Source organism: Spermophilus citellus (assembly GCF_964194105.1).
Source record: "Spermophilus citellus genome assembly, contig: SCAFFOLD_262, whole genome shotgun sequence".
Lineage (NCBI taxonomy): Eukaryota > Metazoa > Chordata > Mammalia > Rodentia > Sciuridae > Spermophilus > Spermophilus citellus.
The window spans coordinates 66,885-86,627 of NW_027672777.1; the positions used below are offsets into that span (position 1 = coordinate 66,885).

Here is a 19,743-nt window from a genome sequence, read left to right on the forward strand (position 1 = left end):
GAGGAGTTGGTGTGGACTTGGGTGGTTGAATGCAAGTGAGGTGGAAGGGGTGAGGTGTCTGTGGGTGGGCAGATGGGGTGGGAGACTTGCTGACCAAGTCCTGCCCGTGATCACCTTTGAAAAGTACGCCCACTGCACTCTTTACATTCTCGTGTGTCTTCTGTGACAAAGGTAAAGCTCTCAAAAAGAAGTATGGGATTTAGGGATGTTATTAGATCTTCTAAAAAGAATCCATGTGTTCTAGATTTCAATATATATTATTTATAGGTAGTTATTATATAAATATATACATATTTGTACACATACAAATATATAAACATTCATGCATTCAGGTTTCCACAACTTTCTAAAAATTATTCCTAAGTATTCTGCTTTTGATATGATTGTCACTAAGATTGTTTTTAATTTCATTTTGAGTCTTTATTTTCTCATGTACAGAAACCACTGACGGATCTCGAATCTTGTTACTTTTCTGAGCTCACTTGCAGCTTCTAATAGCTTATGAATGAATTCCTACCTTGAAAATATCCACTTCAGAGATACTTCTATCTCATGCCTCATTTGGGAAAAAAAAAAAAAAACATAGAGGAGACAGTAAGAGAGAGAGAAGCAATTTCCAATGCCCCTTTACCTTGGCCAAGGCAGAAATATTGGTGAGATCCTCAGCCAACCGTAGTCCCTACGAGTCACAAACCCAGACAACAAGCTGTCACAAACACACGTCCCCAAAGGATGACAGACACACGAGGCAGCAAACCTATCTGCTCTCAATCTAATAGGAGGTAGAACTGAGGAAGTAACCCAATCTCCAAATTGAGGAAGTAACCCAATCTCCAAAAATAAATCAACTCCCAAAACTACAAGAAGCACCATCAGGAAATTGATGTGAGCATGAACCCCCCCCCCCATGTAGATCAGGGTGGTTCAATGCAAATATGTGTTTAGTTCAGAATGTTTGTTAAGGTGTGAATGATGGCAGGTGGTCTAAGGCCAAGGGGGGAAGGTTCTTTAGGGCCTAACACCCAGTTCACATTCCAAAGAGGCTTGGAACTTTAGACTGAAGACACCCTGTGTCCAGGGCACTGCAGCTTCTCACAAGGTAGTGATGTTGGGGCTGGGTGGTGGCTCAGTGGCAGAGCACCTGCCTACCACGTGTGAGGTACTGGGTTTGATTCTCAGCACTGCATGTAAATAAATTTAATTGCAGGAAAAAAAAATTCACTTTGCCACTGGGGGGGGGGAAAAATCATACATAGAATTGCTTGAGCCTGTCCTTGCTCACCGAATTTGCCAGAATTTCAGAAAAGGCAGCCCCCCAAGGACAATGAAAGGCATCCTATGCAAGACAGGGGATGGGACCCAAAACAGTGGGGTAAAGACAGAGCTGCACAGGACACTGCCTCAAATACTGAGAAAATTCAGAGATCAGCAAACCTAAGATGCTCAGTGGACAGAGTCGGACACGGAAGCAGAGCAGGGGACAAAGCCCTGTTCAGGTAGCAGGAATGAGCTCTGCCTTTAACCAGGTTCTGGGAAACTCTCCCAGGTGCAGGTCGACCAGATCACCCCTGTTACTGTGACCTCCATCCTGTGAGCCGACCCTGCTGACCCCATCACCGGGTGTATGGGCTCTGGCATTTACCTGCAATCTCTGGGGTTCAGAAGCACTCCAGGTTTGGATTCTGTGACTTCCTCTTTCCAAGATTGTACCATGTAAATCTCCAGGGCTTTGTCTCTGTGAATCCTACTTTGTCCTCTGCCCAGTGGTGCACACCTGTCATCCCAGCCGCTCGGGAGGCTGAGGCAGGAGGATCGTGAGACCAAGCCAGCCTCAGCCATGGTGAGGCCCTAAGCAACTCAGCGAGGCCCTGTCTCTCAATAAAGTACAAAATACGGCTGGGGATGGGGCTCAGGGGTCAAGAGCCCCTGAGTTCAATCCCTGGTACCAAAAAATGGAAAAACTAAAAAATCCTACTACTGTCATTTTGAGTCACTGTGTGTTCCATGTTCGAAGGTCAGGTCTGGAGTGGGAGATGTTTTTAGTTCACAATCAAGTGCTTATAGTGCAGAATACTCAAAGTACTGTCCATATATTTGGGGGAGGGTGGGGAACACATCCCAACAGAGTACAACACGGATGAGAAGTTTCAAAAAAGATTTCACAGAGGAAGACACATTCAAATAACAAATAAATATGTAAATGAATACACATGTGAGTATTGAGCTATACTGTTTAAGGAAGGTAAAATCCAAGCCAGCAGAGACTGCTGTATACTCACCAGGAAGGGAAAAATAATCTGTGTCTCAGACAGACAGACAGACACACACACACACACACACAAGAAGACTAATGGCCACCAAGATGTGAGTGGTGGGGATAGCTAGGCCTGGGGTGGCTAGCTCAAAGGCAGAGCCACTCCGGGGCATGGCATGGTGCTACCTATCCAGGCTCATTTCATGGACCACGAATTCCTCCCGAGACAGAGTGGGAGAGATGCTATGGGGTCTCTACCTGCACCACCACTGCCACCTGACAACTGGGAAAGACCCCCCCAGTGCAGCGCAGGGCCCTTCTGTCCACACCAGACCCGACCTGGCCCCAGGACCACCTCAGACAAGGCCAGGAGGCCCTGGTCCATCAGTGCCAAGGACCTGGGTGAGAAGTGAAGTGTCAGGCGAGCTGGGCAGGAGGGGACAAGGAGCGTGGGGAGGGGCTGAGGAGGAAGACCTGTGAGGGCCAGGGGGTGAGCAGAGGGACACAGAGGAAGAGAAGGTCACCCAGCAGGCAGGAGACAGAATCTGGGTACCAGCAGGAGCACCCTTCCCACGAGCTTAGGGTGCTCCTAAGTTCCTCAGAACAAAACTCGTTTGTAAACGGAATTTTTTATAGAATTTGTTCTTCAAGCATCCAAAATCTGGGTCATATATGGGTGTTTGTTTGTGTGTGTGTGTGTGAGAGAGAGAGAGATGAATGATTATTGATAAAGTTGTGACCTTCCAATTTCACCTTGGTCCTTTGGATCGCCATGTCTCAATCGTTTACACCGAACAAACCTTATTTCTTAGATATGGGGTCTATCTGTTCTCACTCGAGGGGATCACGAAAGTCTAATCCGGTTATGCCAGAGAATACAGGAGAAGGGGATGCACAAGAGGAACCAGCATCCTACAGGGGTATGAGAAACAAACCATAGGTGTCCTAGTGTCCCTGTCAAAGTATCTCAGCTAACTACTTCACATGTCTTGCTTTGTTGAGAAATGACAGGTTTCTAGTAAGATATGTACTTTGAATGGTGGGTTTTTTTTTGGCGGGGGAGGGCTGGGTTGGTTGGTTTGTTTGTTTCTTTCTTTTTATGTGGTGCTGAGAATCAAACCCAGGGCCTCACATGTACAAGGCAAGCGCTCAGTCACTGAGCCACAAACCCAGCCCTTTGGCTGGGATTTTTTTCTGTTTTTACTTGGGCTTTGCCATTGAATCTCTCAGGGTCCCTCTTCGTGGCTGCCATGGGAGATTGCTGAGCTCCCCATCAGTCTGCACCTTGGCATTGGTATAGGTACCCTTTTCTGTCCTATTTATAACTGTTTGACACATAATCTCAGTTTTTTGAAAGAAACTGCATGTTTCAGGAAACCTATTGACGAAGCTCCTCTATTAGCTTTGAGTCACATAATTGTTGTTTGGCCAGAACCAGCCAGCGTGGAAACTCAGCAGATAGCATACTGTTGAGCAGAGTGAAACCATGCACCTCAGCTCTATGTGGAGGAAGGTCTGAGTTGTGTGGTCCTCTTCACCTGGATTAACAGTGTGTCCCTTTGTGTTTCAGCATCTCGGGATGCCTCTGCTTGCACGAAGGTAATTAAAGCTCTACATTGATGCTGAATGGTTCCCTTTGCAGTGGGGAGATGCACACCCTTTATGTCCTCTCTTCTTTCCAAGCACGCTGAGCCCCCCGTCACAGTAAAGGAGCCCGACCCATGTCCAGGACCAGGGAAGGCAGAAGCAGAGACAGATCAGGTAAGTTTGCACTACAACGTTCCAGGGGATCTCTGTGTGGAAACAACTGAAATGCTAGCAGCCTTCCCACGTGTAAGGTCGTTGTCCCAAGGAGGTGGGAGGATGTGCCCCCAATGTCTGGCAGTCATCTCAGCACATGATCTCTCCTCCGTCTTCCTGGAAACATCCCTCCATTCTGAACTGCTTCCCCTCCATTTCATACTGGGGCTTTCTCATGGATCTCTGATCCTGTTTCCATTCTCCCTGTTTCCAGCCTTTGGGGAGATCTAGCTACTGTGCAAATGTCACCTGAGCCTCTGCTCAGAATGTGAAAGGCCTGCCTTCTCAAACTTCCTAGAAATCTTTCCTAACAGGAGCTGTGCCTCACTGAGTCCTTATGCCTGTCCCTCCTTCCCTGTGCTCTGCATCAGTCCTCACCATCCCTCTATCCTGAGACAATGCAGACCCATTTTACACCTTCCTCTGTGTGGGCCTGCAGCTTTCATGCTCTCACCGTCTCCTGCTTCCTGGCTACTCTCCTCTGTCTGCACCTCCTTCCAGAAAAACCACCGTCTCTGTTACCTTTTCTCTGCCTGCTCGGGTCCTGGTGCTGCTCACTGCCAGACACACAGGTTCCCCATCGCCCTTCCAACCCGAGTCTCATGGGTATAGACTCATCTGCATCAGTTTCTCTCATATTTTAGGACACACAGCTGAAGTCCCTTGATAGGCACTGCCATGATCCTGTTGTTGTGTTTCTTTGTGTGTGTGTGTGTCAGTGTGTGTGCGTGCTGTTTTCATGAACTGATCCACTGTGGTGGTCTTCTCCAAGGACGGCTACAGCCTCAGCACTCCCCTCACCCATGGGGAGAAGAGCAGGCTTTTCAGCACCAGTGCAGAGAGCAGCCTTGTGGTCAGACCAGCTCAGGCAGCATTTTTGATCCTGGGTTCATTCTTAGAAAGACACACCAAGGCCCAACTTAGAATGCAGCTTCCTCTCCTCTCCCTCCTTTGGTCAGAGGCAGATCTGCTCTGGTGTTGGCCTGCAGGTTATGGGCTTTGTTTGTTTGTGGTACACAGCTTTCTGAATCCATAAGCCCTTCTGAGTGTCCAGTGTGAAATTTGAATAAAACCCCTCTTCCACTCACCTTGCTGAGAAGCTCTTGACCCACTTCTTGGGGCTCCATGCAATGGCGCAGCTTAGAATGCAGCTTGCTCTAGACCATGGTTTTCCCACACTCAGCCCTTCCTTCATGTGGAAGTTCAGGTTTGTTTCTGAACAAATCACATTGACCTTGAGCAGATGAATCTTGGAGATGTGCTGTGCATTGAACCTGGTGTCCTGTTGTGTGTTGATGATTTGGATCAGGAACAGTACTCCATGAAGAAGTCATTGTTGGTTGGGTGCAGATGGACAGGCACATCTTATCCACAGCTGCTTGTAAGTCAGAGGCTGAAGAATGGCTGTGTTCAGTCCAGTCAGCAGAGGACCCCGGTTGCCAACTAAAATGGCCAAGGGATAGAACTAAGTGTAGAGTAGTTGACAAGATTGCACAAGTGCCTGGTCCAACCCAAGGTGCAAACACAAGGAAAGGAAAACCGTGCAACATGGAAACCAGGAGTTCCTCACCTGACATTCAACTTACTTGGAAAGCGTATTTGGGAACATTTAGTTGTATTGGTGTTACAGTTACCGCTTTCTACTTAGATCGACATTCACTTATCTAACTCAGTCCTAAGGACTGTGAGTAAATGTATTCACTTGTCAGCAAGGACCCATTCTGATGTGACCTCAGAGGAAGAGCATGAGAGTTCTGGTGACACTCAACATAGCCAGCCACAGGTATGTCAACATGCAACTCCTTTATTCCGGGTTTCCTCTTGTTTTCCTTGTTGAAGAATAAAGGAGGCCAGGTGAAAATACTTTTGAAGTAGTCTTCTTCTAAAAATCCCCTTAAGTGGTTAGAATCTGAAAATAGCACTAGAAATCATGTCAACTTAGAGCTAAACTTTATTTTGTGATGGAGGTAAAAGGTGTCTAAATTCCACTGGTCCTTCCACGTGAGAAAGCGCCTTGAAAAGGAAAAACATTGAGATGAAACATGAGACTGAGGAATAAGGACCTGTACCATGAATGGTGTAAGTGTGATGGCCACTGGATACATTCCTACCGAAGGGTGATGGTTGCCAAACACTAAACAACCTGGTGAAAATCACTTGTCATTTGCTCCACGTTGAACGATTTTTATTCTGTGGTGACCTTTCCATTTAGTTTCTCATGCATGCAGAAAATCGGTCCATATGTTGAGTATTTGATCAAAATGTCTTTAGTGTGTGTTAAAGAAATATATTTGGATGCAGCAACAGGGGAATGATGGAATTTGGAGATGCCATCTCACCATGTTTTCTGACATTGCCAGCGTTCCCAGGGCAATATTAGGTAGCATGCATCTAGATGTATGTCACGTGGCCTGCACGTGTGGGTCCTTGGGCAGGGGTCTGATCCAAGTGTCAGATCCCCAACTGAACACCTAAGTCTCATATTTTAAAATGAAAACTTTGTCAGTCTAGCATTTATAATGTGAAATCCCATGTAATATCAAGAGTATTCCTCAAAAATCCTTTTAAATAAGAGTTGAAAAACCCTCTTACATGTGAAGGGGAATGGGAAGGAGAAAGAGTTACAATGAATTTTGTTCCTCCCCTTCTTTGGGGTGTGTACACCTCTGTTAGTGTGATGTCAGGGGATGCCTTTTCTGTGAACTCTGCCCTGCTTTTAACAAATCCAGAGCCATAGGAAGAATAGAGTTCAGGTTTATCTGGATCACAAATGCTAGGTTGCCCTGTGGAAAGGATGACTGTTCAGTCTGGACTTGTCTACATTTTAGACCAAAAATTGGGTGGTGTCTAAACGAATGGTCACAAAATCTTCATACAACTCATTGGGGTCATTCATTTTGCAGATATTCTCTGAGGCTCATCTGCAGATGCAGGTTTCTCTCTCATCTGGTGAGAAACAACATAGAGCAAAAGAGAAAGCAGACAGACATGATCGTGGTAAGAACAACACACTCTAAACAGTTCTGGGGGTGGAATATCGATTTCTAACATGAGCGCTGGTTACTCTAATACTTGGAGAAATGAACCTAGTAAACAGGTAGAATTGAGAAAGCCAGAAAGATAATGAGTTGTCTCTCTTAAGATCCAGAGTCCAGCCACAGGTTACACTGAGGGTGTCCCTCTTAGTTTTTCTACAAGACACACACAGTCCCAGGGGAGTTGGAAATCATGCAGTGCAGAAGGGAAAGGGTGATAAACTCTGAGAAGGGCAGAGAGAGAGAGAACACAGCGAGTAAATGGAAAGAAGCCGTGGAGGCAGAGAGATTTCAGACACGTGCCAGATGGAAAAGACCAGGGTAATCAGTGTTTTGAGGCAATATGGGAGTTTCCATTATGAACATTACCTGTGTATGAATGCATTTTGTGTTTTTTGGTCTCGATTGTTTTATCTTATATCATCTCTCTGAATTTATCATTTATAATGGTTTTCATGTGTCTGTCTTCTCCATTAGACTTTAAGCTGAAGAAGGGTATGGTCTCTTCTGCTTCTTCTGCAGAAACAGCAAAACATGTCACATGTTGTCGGGACACATTGGTATGAATAATGTATGTGAAATATACAGCATTCATATATGAAAATCACTCACATATTGTGCTTCTACTTTCTTTTCTTTGTTACAGATTCTGTTATTTTGTTGAAAACCCAGAAAGATGTTCTGCGATTTCAAAGAAAAATAAAACCTAAAAACCATCACTGTTTACAGTGTTCACTACATTTAAAAAGAAATGCACAACTAGAAAATGAGAATTTTGTGGTGAAAAAGGGGCTATCAGAGTTTCAGCAGGAAAATGCAAAACTGAAACAACAACTCCATGATTTGAGGTATCATATCCTAGATTCAAAGTAGGGGTGGAACCCTTTCCTTTATTCTAGTTGAAATAAGAAGGAAAAATCTTTGTCTGTTGGCATTTTGCAAGGGAGAAAATTTGAATAAAATTCGAATTTCTTACAAACTAGATAACATATTGTTAAATGTGAATACTTCTAAAAATTAAATGCATATTCTTCCCTGTCACAATTTTAATGGCTATATGGAAACCCTTCTGCTAGAACTCTATTTATTTAACTAACAGAATTTGGTGTTATTTGTTTATATTTTTAACTATTTTATTACAATTAATGTTTCAAGAAATAGTATTTAGAAAAAATCATTTTACACTCAAGGTGCCATGGTACATGCCTATAATCCCAGCAGCCTGGGAGGCAGAGGAAGGAGGATCAAAAGTTCAAAGCCAGCCTCAGCAACTTAGCAAGGTCGTAAGCAAATCAGTGTGACCCTGTCTGAAAATCAAAAAAAGAAAAAGATTTGGGATGTCGCTTCTGTGGGTTCAATTCCTGGTGCCAAAGGTGGGGGTGAGAACAAAAGAAAAGGAGAGAAAAAATTAGATTCTTCATTTGTTTACTTTTTTAAAAAATTTAATATAGAAAGTAGGGAAATTTTAAAAAGATATTTGATCAGGATTTCTAAATTGCTCAAGAAAGTTTGTATTCCACCAATGAGGTTTTCTACACTGCCCTAAAACATGTTTTTATACATTTGTAGTTTTTCTTCTCATGCCTGGGATCAAATCCAGGGTTTTGTGTGACTAGTGTGATGTGCTAGTGCTGAGCTAGACCCTCAGGTACAGTTTTTACATTAACATTCATTAAAAATAAATGTAGTTAAATTTACTCTCATTTATAAATCACATTTGTTCAGATTTCTATATTGAAAGAACTTTTTTTTATTCTTAAGTGTTCATGATAGTGGAGTACATGTTGACATAAAGTCATTCTTGTTATGGCTAATATTTCATTGTGTATATTTTCTTTATCCATTCATCTGTTGAAGGACATTAATCTTTATAATTGGATTAAATATTAGGTTCTCTCTTGTTCCAAAGGGGATTTTAACTTGTTTGTAAAATACATAATGACCAACAAGGTAAGTTGAAAATGTTGCTATAAAAGAAACAGAAATAAGTGTAAAAACAGGTATTAGATTTCTTATCCCAGTTTTGGGTTACAGTAATACAAAACATATATGTTTAAAGAAGAATTTCTAAATCCACTGCTATACTGTAAGTCAATTGTAGGTATACCTGACATATTTTATGACATATAAAGATGAAATCATATTATTACCATACTCATAAGTCTTTAAAACTTATTTGACTTGAAATTATCTTTTTAACTGGGGAGGATCTTTGATAGTGCAAAAAAAGATCATTTTGAACTGGTCAGCTTACCAAATTATTTCAAAATTCCTTTTCTGTGGTATCTAAAATGATTACTAGTAACAAAAACTTACCAAATAATAAAATAGTCTTCTATTATGCCTTTCAGTTATGTATGTTTTAGACAAGAATGAAGGAGAAATTAAAAATGTGAAGCTAGAAAAGAAAAGCTTCAGAGAATGTAGAATTTTTATTAGGATTTTAAATTAGCATACAAAGAGCCAGAACATAAAAAGACATTTTTTCATTTCTGGCAAAAATTAATTTAAAGATAACCATATTTAACTCCAGGTATGCCTTGAAGGAAGAGGCAAAGAGAAGAAATGATGAACTTTTATGTGAAAAAAATAAGGACAAGTTAAAAGAAAAAGAAGCAGAATATAACAAAGAAGATAAAGTGAGAAAGCAAGCTGAAATCTCTGTCGATACATTGGGTATGAAATTGAGGACTGCAAGAAATCATTTTGATCAGGTAAATGACCCTTCAGTAGAGTTTCAAATTCTTTATCTCCTCTGTATGATTTATAAAATCCCTTTAACTTACTGTATGTGGCCATGTTTCACTTAATGGTGGCAATGTGGTCTGAGGAATGTGCTGTTGGGCAGATTCACCCACATGTAGTCATCATGTGTGTGTACTTCCACACACTTCAGACATCGCCCACAATGCCAGGAAATACAGACTTCCAGGTCATCCGTCGATAAGCAATCTGTGGTCTCCCAAAGCATTTGTATGTGGGGTAGGAACTGCTCTTTGGGTTTAAAACACAGTGTTATCTGACTCTAAAATTAAATGATGGCATCTATGGCAAAATCAGTTACTGCAAATCTTAGCATCTGTTTACTGAAAGAAGAAGTTGACTTTGATCACTGATATAAATGCCAATTTAGGGCTTTTTATGTTAAGATACAGAATAAATAGCTATAAAACTACTTAAATACATTTTTTAAAGTCTTTCACAGTTACATCTCTACCTATATTTAAGAAATGTTTTCACTCTGACATTTATCTGTCATTTGTGCAGTTGAAATGTAAGTCATTTATGCATAAATAAATAAAAGAGTAAACCTACTCTTGAGGTTTTATTTTTTTTTTTTGAAGGTACCACTCTTTAATTAAGTGTTTAGACTTTCCACTACATGCTGATATGTGGTCAAAACCTTGCTGAAGTGAACTTGCAGATTTTAGCAGAACAAAATGAAACCTACAGACAACTTTCATGATTACAGAATGCCAGAATTTACAATATGGAATTTCAGTAAAACATCTTTGCAAACAAAAAGAGATGGATATGTGCCAAAAGGATACGTTTCCTGAGTTATTTTTCTCTATTGTTTTCAAGTGTGTGTGTGTGTGTGTGTGTGTGTGTGTGTGTGTGTAACATTTTAAACAGTAATTATCATGGAAAAGTATACAGGGTTTTAAATCCATATATACATAACCATAATGTACATATTTTGGGGGTGAGGGTGGCATTTTTTGTCCCATTGAATTCAGTAATGTTCTTAAGTCAACTCTATTTCTCTGCAGCAGTCCCATGATGGCTTTGAGAGTAGCCTCATCAAGAGAAAGGCCTTTTAATATTTTCCACAGGAATAGATGATTTCTCTATGATATCAAAACCCTTACTTCTAATAGTAGATGTTTTACTTTTGGGTAGTGACTTCACTCCCTTGTTGTGTTAATGTGTGTTATTGCTCCCACTGTTAAGTAAGGAGGAAAAGTGTGGCCAGTGAGGACCCTGATTTTGTATATCATTTCCTCATTCTTGAGAAGAGAAACACTTTGCTCCAAGTAATTTCTTGTTTCAGTGCAAAACACCTTTGGAAACAATGGCATACCATAATATGCTCTTAGAATAAGTTACTGGTAAGTATTTGTTCTTGATCAATAAAGTTAGTTTATTTCCCCTTTCTTATATTGACTTATGTATCAAACCTCACTGAGATGAAACAAATGCTGCTGAGTAGCAATCTCAGGATTTTCTGAGCAGAGCCTTGCACATTTTGCCTTATTTGTCATTTGTATTTTGAAACACAAGCCTTCTTTGGTGTTTATCCATTCACAGGAAAGAAATAACTGGCTTGGTGGATGGGCACTAGGAGCAGAGGCAAAATACTTGTAGAAAAATCTTGCAACTTGCCTATGTCTTTAGCCTCGCCCTCCTTTTCAGAATTGTGATATATTGTTCATTGGTATACATACATGTGGTTAGTGCTATTCCTGGATATATCATTTATCAGTAGATGGCAATTCTCATACTTTGCTCCAAAATGTTAGAAATATAATAAGGGAGAAATACTTTCAGGAAAAGAACTTGGGGATCTCTTGTGTGTCTGAGTACATGTAGAGCTAAGGCTGGTACTAGGCTGGTCAAATGCTTGAGCTGTCAGACTGAAAACTTATTCTTCTTAAAGTTAAATGTTCTTTTATTTGCCAGTGAAGCCACCCCAACAGGTAGGTACATAATAAAATATTTGCAATTTTTAACTGTTTAAAGTGTAGAGAATAAAATTCTATAAGTTATATCAACATAAAAAACAGTGAATTATTATTTTTTGTTTTAGGTATGCATGACAGTAGAGGTGTTTTGACATATTATACATACATGGCATATAATTTATTCTAACTAGGATCCCATTCCTGTGGTTGAAAACGATGTGGAGTTTGGCTGGTCGTGTATTCATATGTGAACATTGAAAAGTGATGTCAGGTTCACTGTATCATCTTTCTCATCCCCTCCCAGCCTGTTCTTCTCTTTTATCTAATTCAATGAACTTCTGTTCTTCCCTCCTCCACCCCTATCTGTGTTAGCATCCACAGATTAAGGAGAATATTAAGCTTTGGATTTGGGGGACTGGCTTACTTCACTTAGCAGGATAGTCTCCAGTTTCATCCATTTACTGGCAAATGCCATAGTTTTATTATTCTTCATTGCTGACTCCATTGTGTATATATGACACATTTTCTTTATCCATGTGTTAAAGGGCACCTAGGTTGGTTCCATAGCTTACCTTTTGTGAATAGCTGCTGTAAGTATTGATGTGGCCGTGTCACTGTAGTATCCTTTGGGTTTACACCAAGGAGCAGAATAACTGGGTCAAATGATGGTTTCATCCAGATTTTCTGAGGAATCTCTATGCTGCTTTCCTGTGCAGTCCTATCAGCAATGTATGAGTGAAACTCTTTCCCACATCCTCACCAACATTTTTTTGTTAACTTGCATTCTTTTTTTATTATTGATTTTTTAAAAATAAATGACAGTGGAATGCATTACAATTCTTATTACACATATACAGCACATTTTTTCATATCTCTGGTTGTATGTAAAGTATGTTGGCACCAATTTGTGTCTTCATACATGTACTTTGGATGATGATGATGATGTCCACATTCCACCATCCTTGCTAACCCCCTGCCCCCGCCCTTTCCCTTCCACCCCTCTGCCCTATCTAGAACTCATGTATTCCTCCCATGCTCCCCCTCCCTACCCCACTGTGAGTCAGCCTCCTTAGATCAGAAAACATTCAGCATTTGTTTTTTGGGGATTGGCTAACTTCATTTAGCATTATTTTCTCCAGTACCATCCATTTACCTGCAAATGCCATGATTTTATTCTCTTTTATTGGTGAGTAAAATTCATTATGTATATATGCCACATTTTACTTGCACCATTGGCTTTCTGACTGGAGTGAAATTGCAATCTCAGTATAGTTTTAATTTGCACTTCTCTAATTGCTAGATATGTTGAACTTCTTTTCATTTATTTGTTTACTGTGTTCATGTCTTTTTCTTTGAAGTGCCTGCTCAGTTCTTTGGTCCATTTATTGATTGGATTATTTGTTCTGTTTTGTGGTTTTGGGTGTTAAGTTTTTTTGAGTTGTTTGTTTTGGAGATTAATGCTCTATCTGAGGTGTCACTGACAAACACCCCCCCCCCAGTCCTCTGTAGGCTCTCTGTTCACATTCTAATAGGCCTAGGGTCTCTTGCCTAATGTCTAGTTCCTTGATCCACTTTGTGTTTTGTGTAGGGTGAGAAATAGAGGTTAAATTTCTCGTACTAAATATGGGTTTTCAGTTTTCCTAGCACTATTTGTTGAAGAACTTATCTTTTCTCCTTTGCATGTTTCTGATGTCTTTTCTAGAATGAGATTATATATGTGGTTCTGTCTCTCTGTCTTCTGTTCTGCAAAGTTTTTTTTTTTTTTAACATTGGCAAACTGTTCAGTTACTCTATTCTATCAGTCTGCTGTAATTCAGAATTTTTCAATCCTTACTTTTTTTTTTTTTTTTTTTTGGAACCGGAGTGCTGAACCACTGAGATGCATCGCCAGCCATTTATTTTTTAATGAATGAGTCATGGTCTCGCTAAATTGCTGAGGCTGGCTTTGAACCTGTGATCCTCCTGGCTCCTCCTGAGCCACTAGGATTATAGGCATGTGCCATTGCACCTGGCAATTCTGACATTCTTTAAATTGAAATTTCCTTTTACTCTCATAGATCCATTTTCTTGGATTAACTTTTTGAACTTTTGGGAATTTATGTTTCTATAAGCTCAGAAGTTTACATCTAATTTTTCTTCAGTGGAGTATCTATTGAAACCCTTTCACCATATAAATATACAGGTTATTCTTTAATTTTAGAGGAAATTATAAAATGTCATTTTATTGAATTGTAGCAAAATGTCTCTCTTTGCTTTTACTTAGATTCCTACTAGAGATGAATCAGACAACAAGCCATTGCATAAATATCACAAGACAAAGGATGAAATCTCTATGAGGAGCCTGGGAATGGACCCAATAAAATATCAGAACCAGGAAAAGAAGTGCCTTAAGAATACTGAAATTTTAACAGAAAAGGTTGTTGACCTTCCAAAGACAGTCAAACTGAATGAGAAAACACTTACAAAAACATTCCAGGATAATGAACAGTTGTATATTTGGAAAGCTGAGAGTACACTGCAAAACTGCACACTGGAGAGTGAAAAACAGAGCACAGAAAGACCAGAAACAAAAGTCAAATCGCATCCTGCCAGACCTAGTGCTGCTCCACACCATCAGGGTGAAAGTCCAACTCAAAAAAGAAATCTAGAACTTGCTTTCCAGAGAGCCAGAGATAAAGACTTTAGTTCACAGGAAGAAAAGAATATTGATGTAATTAACCTAGAAGTTAGTAGTGAGATTCCTTCCCAAAAGGCTCCAAAGTCTGAAATACAAACTAGTGACCTAGAAAACGAGCTGCATAAGACAAGAGGTACTCTCAGAGTCATGACTTTGGCTACACAACAGGTAAACAGACACCTGAAACAAAGACAGTGCCAACTGAAGGGGATGGAACACGGGCATCAAAATGAACAGAGAAAAAGGAATGCACACCTCCGAAAGCAGGAAGCTTCTAGAGAGCAGGTGTCTAAACTACAGAGTGAAACTACATTGCTTAAAGACCAATTGCATGACTATCAGAACAAAGCTAATGATAAAAAGGATGAAATTATTAATATCCAAACCCAATTTCAGGATATTATAAAAAGAATTCAAGCTCAGAATGACAAACATTATCTCATTCTGGAAAATGAATATATGGAATTAACCAGTGAAACTAATCATTTAAAAGAACAATTGGATCAATATGGAAAGGAGAAAGAAGTAGTAAGTATAAAGGGTCTTGGAAGGAATACTTGAACTGATATTTGCTTATGGCTAAATGTTGAATCTTGATGAATATAAAAATCTATATATTATAAATGTGTTTTCTGTTATCAACACAGAAGTACAACCTGAGTTCCAGCAAATATAACTTACACCTCATTCCCAGCACAAATAAATGATCTGTGTTTGAACTGATACATCTTCCAATTCCCTGCTCTAATTCTTACATGCTATGTGTATATTTTAAAGTAACTTAGGTAGTCATATGCCAAATAAACACACAAAAAAACTTAGATAAAATGGATTTTAATATTTGAAAAGGAGGAAATTTTCAAACTTGGACATGACAGATTCCTCAATTTAAGAAATTGTGTTTCTTATAAAGATTTGAGAGACTGAGACACAGACTTAGTAGATGTATATGATGGCATTAGTAATACTGTCTCAATAATGCTGAAACAATGTCTAATTTTGGTGCTGTTAATTGAATCCAGAGCTCTGCCCATGCTAAAACACACACTCTACCAATGAGCTACATCCCATCACGGAATAACAATTTTAATGTCTTCATGTTGCCATACTTTAAAACCACAATGAAGCAGATAAATGGAAATGCTCATACCTAGTTTCAACTGAGTTAATTACTTTGACAGTTCATTCCAGATTTTCCAGCTGAACTGAAATGTAGGTGCTGTGTTTTTTAATAGATTTTCTTCACTATATTTTTATATCTTTCTAGTTGGTAAGTTTATTTTTAGTCATGCCAATCAACTTAAATCTGAAAATAACTCTCCTGATATTTTTTTCTTTATTCATGACCTCTCCACCTCTTTAAAAAAGCGTGTTTGTCATTATCATAGGTTGGGACAAATGTGATGAACTGCAGCAAAAACAGTGGATGTAATCTGTAATTTATTGCATATATCCATGATAAAACTTGCTCATAGTTTTCTTCATTTCAAGGCCCAATTGCTTATCTGAAATAGCCTTTCAGTACAAAGATAATCGTAGCCATCTACAGTTCATTAATTTGGCACTGAACCCCCATTTCCAGACTAATGAGGCAGCAGGATTTATGTAGAGCAGGAGTGGTGTGAGGGCCAGTGAGATTTCTAGGAGCTGAGGACAGGCACTGAGGTGGAGAGCAGGTTACCCAGGGTCTCTCTTATTCCTCATGGAAGTATATTGGAATTATTTCAGCAAAGGTTTGAAGATGTGAGGATTTGGGGGTTAATTTGAGCCTCTAATAAGAGGGGTACCTCTGTAGAATTCACCACCACCAGTGAGACTTGCATAACCATTTCTGATTGAGAATTCAGTGGGTTGTTGAGCATTGCAACCTTATCGAGGGCAGTACATAGAAAGGGCTTGACCATTGCTAAAGAATGTGACAGTGATTAGGCAGGAGTATAGAACCTTCTGTTTCTTTCAGGGAATTCAGAAATAAATAGGAGTGTACACACATGTGAAAAATGGGATGAATATGTGTATGTAGTGATTGTTTTCAGAGTAAACATTATTATAAAATATTCTTAATATATTTTAAAGTGAGCTGAGTAACAAAATCATTAACAGAAATATCTCATCACGTAGTTGTGAGGCATCTTGAAAAACAACCGGCTGGTATCCTGAAATTACAATCTGCTTCACCAGAAGATTTACCACGTTTTCACACAAAGTTAAAAGACAAAAGACGAGATTTAAAGAAGACACTAAGACAAATGACAAGTCAAGTATGTACAAAAGTGAACATGTCAACTGTAAATCTACACCTGCTTAAGTAATAAAAATGTTCCAGTACACTCATTTCAATGAATAGCTTTCTTTGTATTTTCATTATAATTGATTTTATATTTTGTGATCTTTACACTTTTTATTGTGGAATTTTTCTGTTACAATGTCATACATCTTTCATTGAAATATCTACCGTGAGGAAAGCTGAGACTTTTTTTTATAAACCCAGCACCTTTTAATGCTATCTCGACTTCCATGGTGATTCAAGAAAATTAAACCAGAGGTACCATTTAATAGAATGTTTCAAGGAATTGTGTCATTTATTACCTTCATTTTTGTTCATGTATACACAATCTACATGTAATTATTAAATGAATTTTTTTAAAGTGTACAAAAAAAGCTTTTATGCTTTTCTGAAAATACATGTATGGTGTAGGTTATTTTTTAATTATTGGAAAACCTAGGCTTTTCTCTTATTTTTTCTTTCATTTTAGATACGTTATGAAAGCATATAAATATTTGTAATATGTCTGGTACTGATACGAAGCTAGACAATGAAAAAATGTTATCTAGGTTCTTTCAGTAGATTTCTTAAAATAAATTTTATGATATATGTAATACACATGCCATCTAATCCACCCATTTAACATGTAAACTTCAGTGTTTTCTTTGTATATTAGCAGAGTTATGTAACCACTTACAGTCAATTTTAAAACATTTTCATGTTCTTGAAAAGAAGCCTGGAACCCTTTAGCTGTCAGTGGTCTAATCCCTCCATCTTCCCAAGCCCTAGAAATCCAATATATTTTTTAATAATTCATAATTGCAAACAATAGTAATATATATATATATTTTAAGTTATTGTTCTTTTTAGATATACATGACAGTAGACTGTATTTCAACATACACATACATGGAGTATAACTTCATATTCTCATATTTGTACATAATGTGGCGTTACACTGGTCGTGGATTCGTATATAAATAGGAAAGTTGTGTCAGATTCATTTGACTGTCTTTCCTATTACCATTCTCACTCCCATCCCTTTTGTCTAACCCAATGAACTTCTATTCTTTCCTCCCCACCCCTTACTGTGTGTTAGCATCCACTTATGAGACAGAACTTTCAACCTTTGAATTGGCTTATTTCACTTAGTATGATAGTCTCCAGATTCATTTATTTACTACTGGCAAATGCTATAATTTCGTTCTTCACAGATGAGGAATATTCCATTTTGTATATATAACACATTTTCTTTATCCATTCATCTGTCGGAGGACACCTATATTGGTTCCATAGCTTAGCCATTGTGAACTGAGCTGCTATAAACATTGATATTGCTGTGTCACGATAGCATGCTGATTTTAAGTCCTTTGGGTATATACCAAGGAGCAGAAAAACTTGGGTCGAATGGTTCCCTTCTAAATTTTCTGAGGACTCTCCATACTGCTTTCCAGAGTGATTGCACCAATTTGCAGTCGTAGCAGCAATGTGAGAGTGAACCTTTTCCCCACACACTCCCCAAGATTTATCATTATTTGTAACATTCTTGATAATTGCCATTCTGACCAGAGAGAGAAGGAATCTCAGTGCAGTTTTATTTGCATTTCTCAAATTGTTAGAGATGTTGAACCTTTTTTTTTTTCATATATTTGTGGACCATTTGCCAATGTTCTTCTGTGAAGTGTCTGTCAGTTCCTTTGTCCATTTATTGATTGGATTATTTGGGCTTTTTTTGTTTTTTAAATATTTTAAATTATTTGTATATCCTGCAGATTAATGCCCTATCTCAGGTGCATGTGGAAAAGACTTTCTCCAATCTGTAGGCTCTGTTCATATTCTTAATGGTTTTCTTATCTGTGAAGAAGATTTTTAGTTTGATACCAACCCATTTATGGATCCTTTTAAGAACTCTTTTGTAGTTGTAGATGGACACAATATCTTTATTTTTATTTGAGGATCAAACCCAGTGGCTCTCGATGCTAGGCAAGCACTCTACCACTGAACTATCAGCCCCCATTTACTGATTCCTGATTTTACTTCTTGCACATTGGGAATTTTGTTGAGGAAACTGGTTTATAGTTTTAACTCTAAAATTACTCCATAATGGATAGTTCATACAAGTAGATTTATACAACACCAGGTCTTTTTTTAACCAGTTTCTTTGACTTAGAATAGTGTTTTCAGGGATCCTCTGTGTTGTAGCAAGCATCACTATTTTATTTCTTTCTGTTGCCCAGTAGAATTCTATTTTATGACTATGTCACTTAGCCAATCATCAGTGAACCCTAAAATGCTTCCACTTCTTTACTACACCAGTACTACATGGCTGGGAACATGTATTTACAAGTTAACATGTGGACACGTTCTTATTCCCCTGCCTCTTGGTAGTCTTTGAAAATTGTGCTGATTTCATCATCTCTCTGTCTTGCTCATACTGTGCTTTCTGTCTTGTCCATTTTTGCTCATTTGGTCTCTTTTACTCAGAGCTCACATAAAAATAAATTTTTCTTGCACTTTCTGACTTTTCTGTCACCAACATTGTTTGCATGGTGATTATCTTGTAGTAATATAAACCCACTCAAGGTGACAGTAATATCTGATATTCACACCTATTCTAGAATAAATGGAAAATATATTTGCCTAACAGTTGTTTTCACAAAGTTACTACTTTATATCATACCAATAAGTTTTGTTAATAGGTTGACCTGTCAAGACTTTTATTCTAACTATATTTCATTGATTAAATACAAAATTAAATTTACTTAATCCAATAGTTAGTTTATCAGTGGAATGCTCACACTTTTGTCAGCATGGGGAAAAAATCTAGGTTTCCCCCAACATTGTGTAGCCAGGATAGGGATTTATAGATCTGTAATCCTCAACCAACTGAGAAGCTAATATATCCTATTATAGAAATTTAATCTACTCCTCACAATGCTGGTATAGATTGTTTTGTTGCAATTGAACTTAAGTAAAATTTGTTGAGTTTGTGTCAAATATTTTCAGCATCTTATTTTGATAGTGTG

At 38.8% G+C, this 19,743-nt stretch overlaps 1 protein-coding gene across 1 annotated transcript; it reads left to right on the forward strand.

Annotated features, from left to right (window-relative positions):
- Window positions 1–3,072: 3,072 nt before the first annotated feature.
- On the forward strand, window positions 3,073–18,198 carry LOC308640632 (ankyrin repeat domain-containing protein 26-like; the record flags this gene model as incomplete). Its single annotated transcript, XM_081312452.1, has 11 exons — window positions 3,073–3,174; window positions 3,825–3,853; window positions 3,938–4,019; window positions 5,764–5,837; window positions 6,958–7,051; window positions 7,567–7,649; window positions 7,819–7,937; window positions 9,623–9,803; window positions 14,038–14,983; window positions 16,573–16,712; window positions 18,172–18,198. The coding sequence occupies exons 1-11, from the start codon at window positions 3,120–3,122 to the stop codon at window positions 18,196–18,198; spliced, it is 1,830 nt and encodes a 609-aa protein (XP_081168578.1). The 5' UTR covers window positions 3,073–3,119.
- Window positions 18,199–19,743: the final 1,545 nt, after the last annotated feature.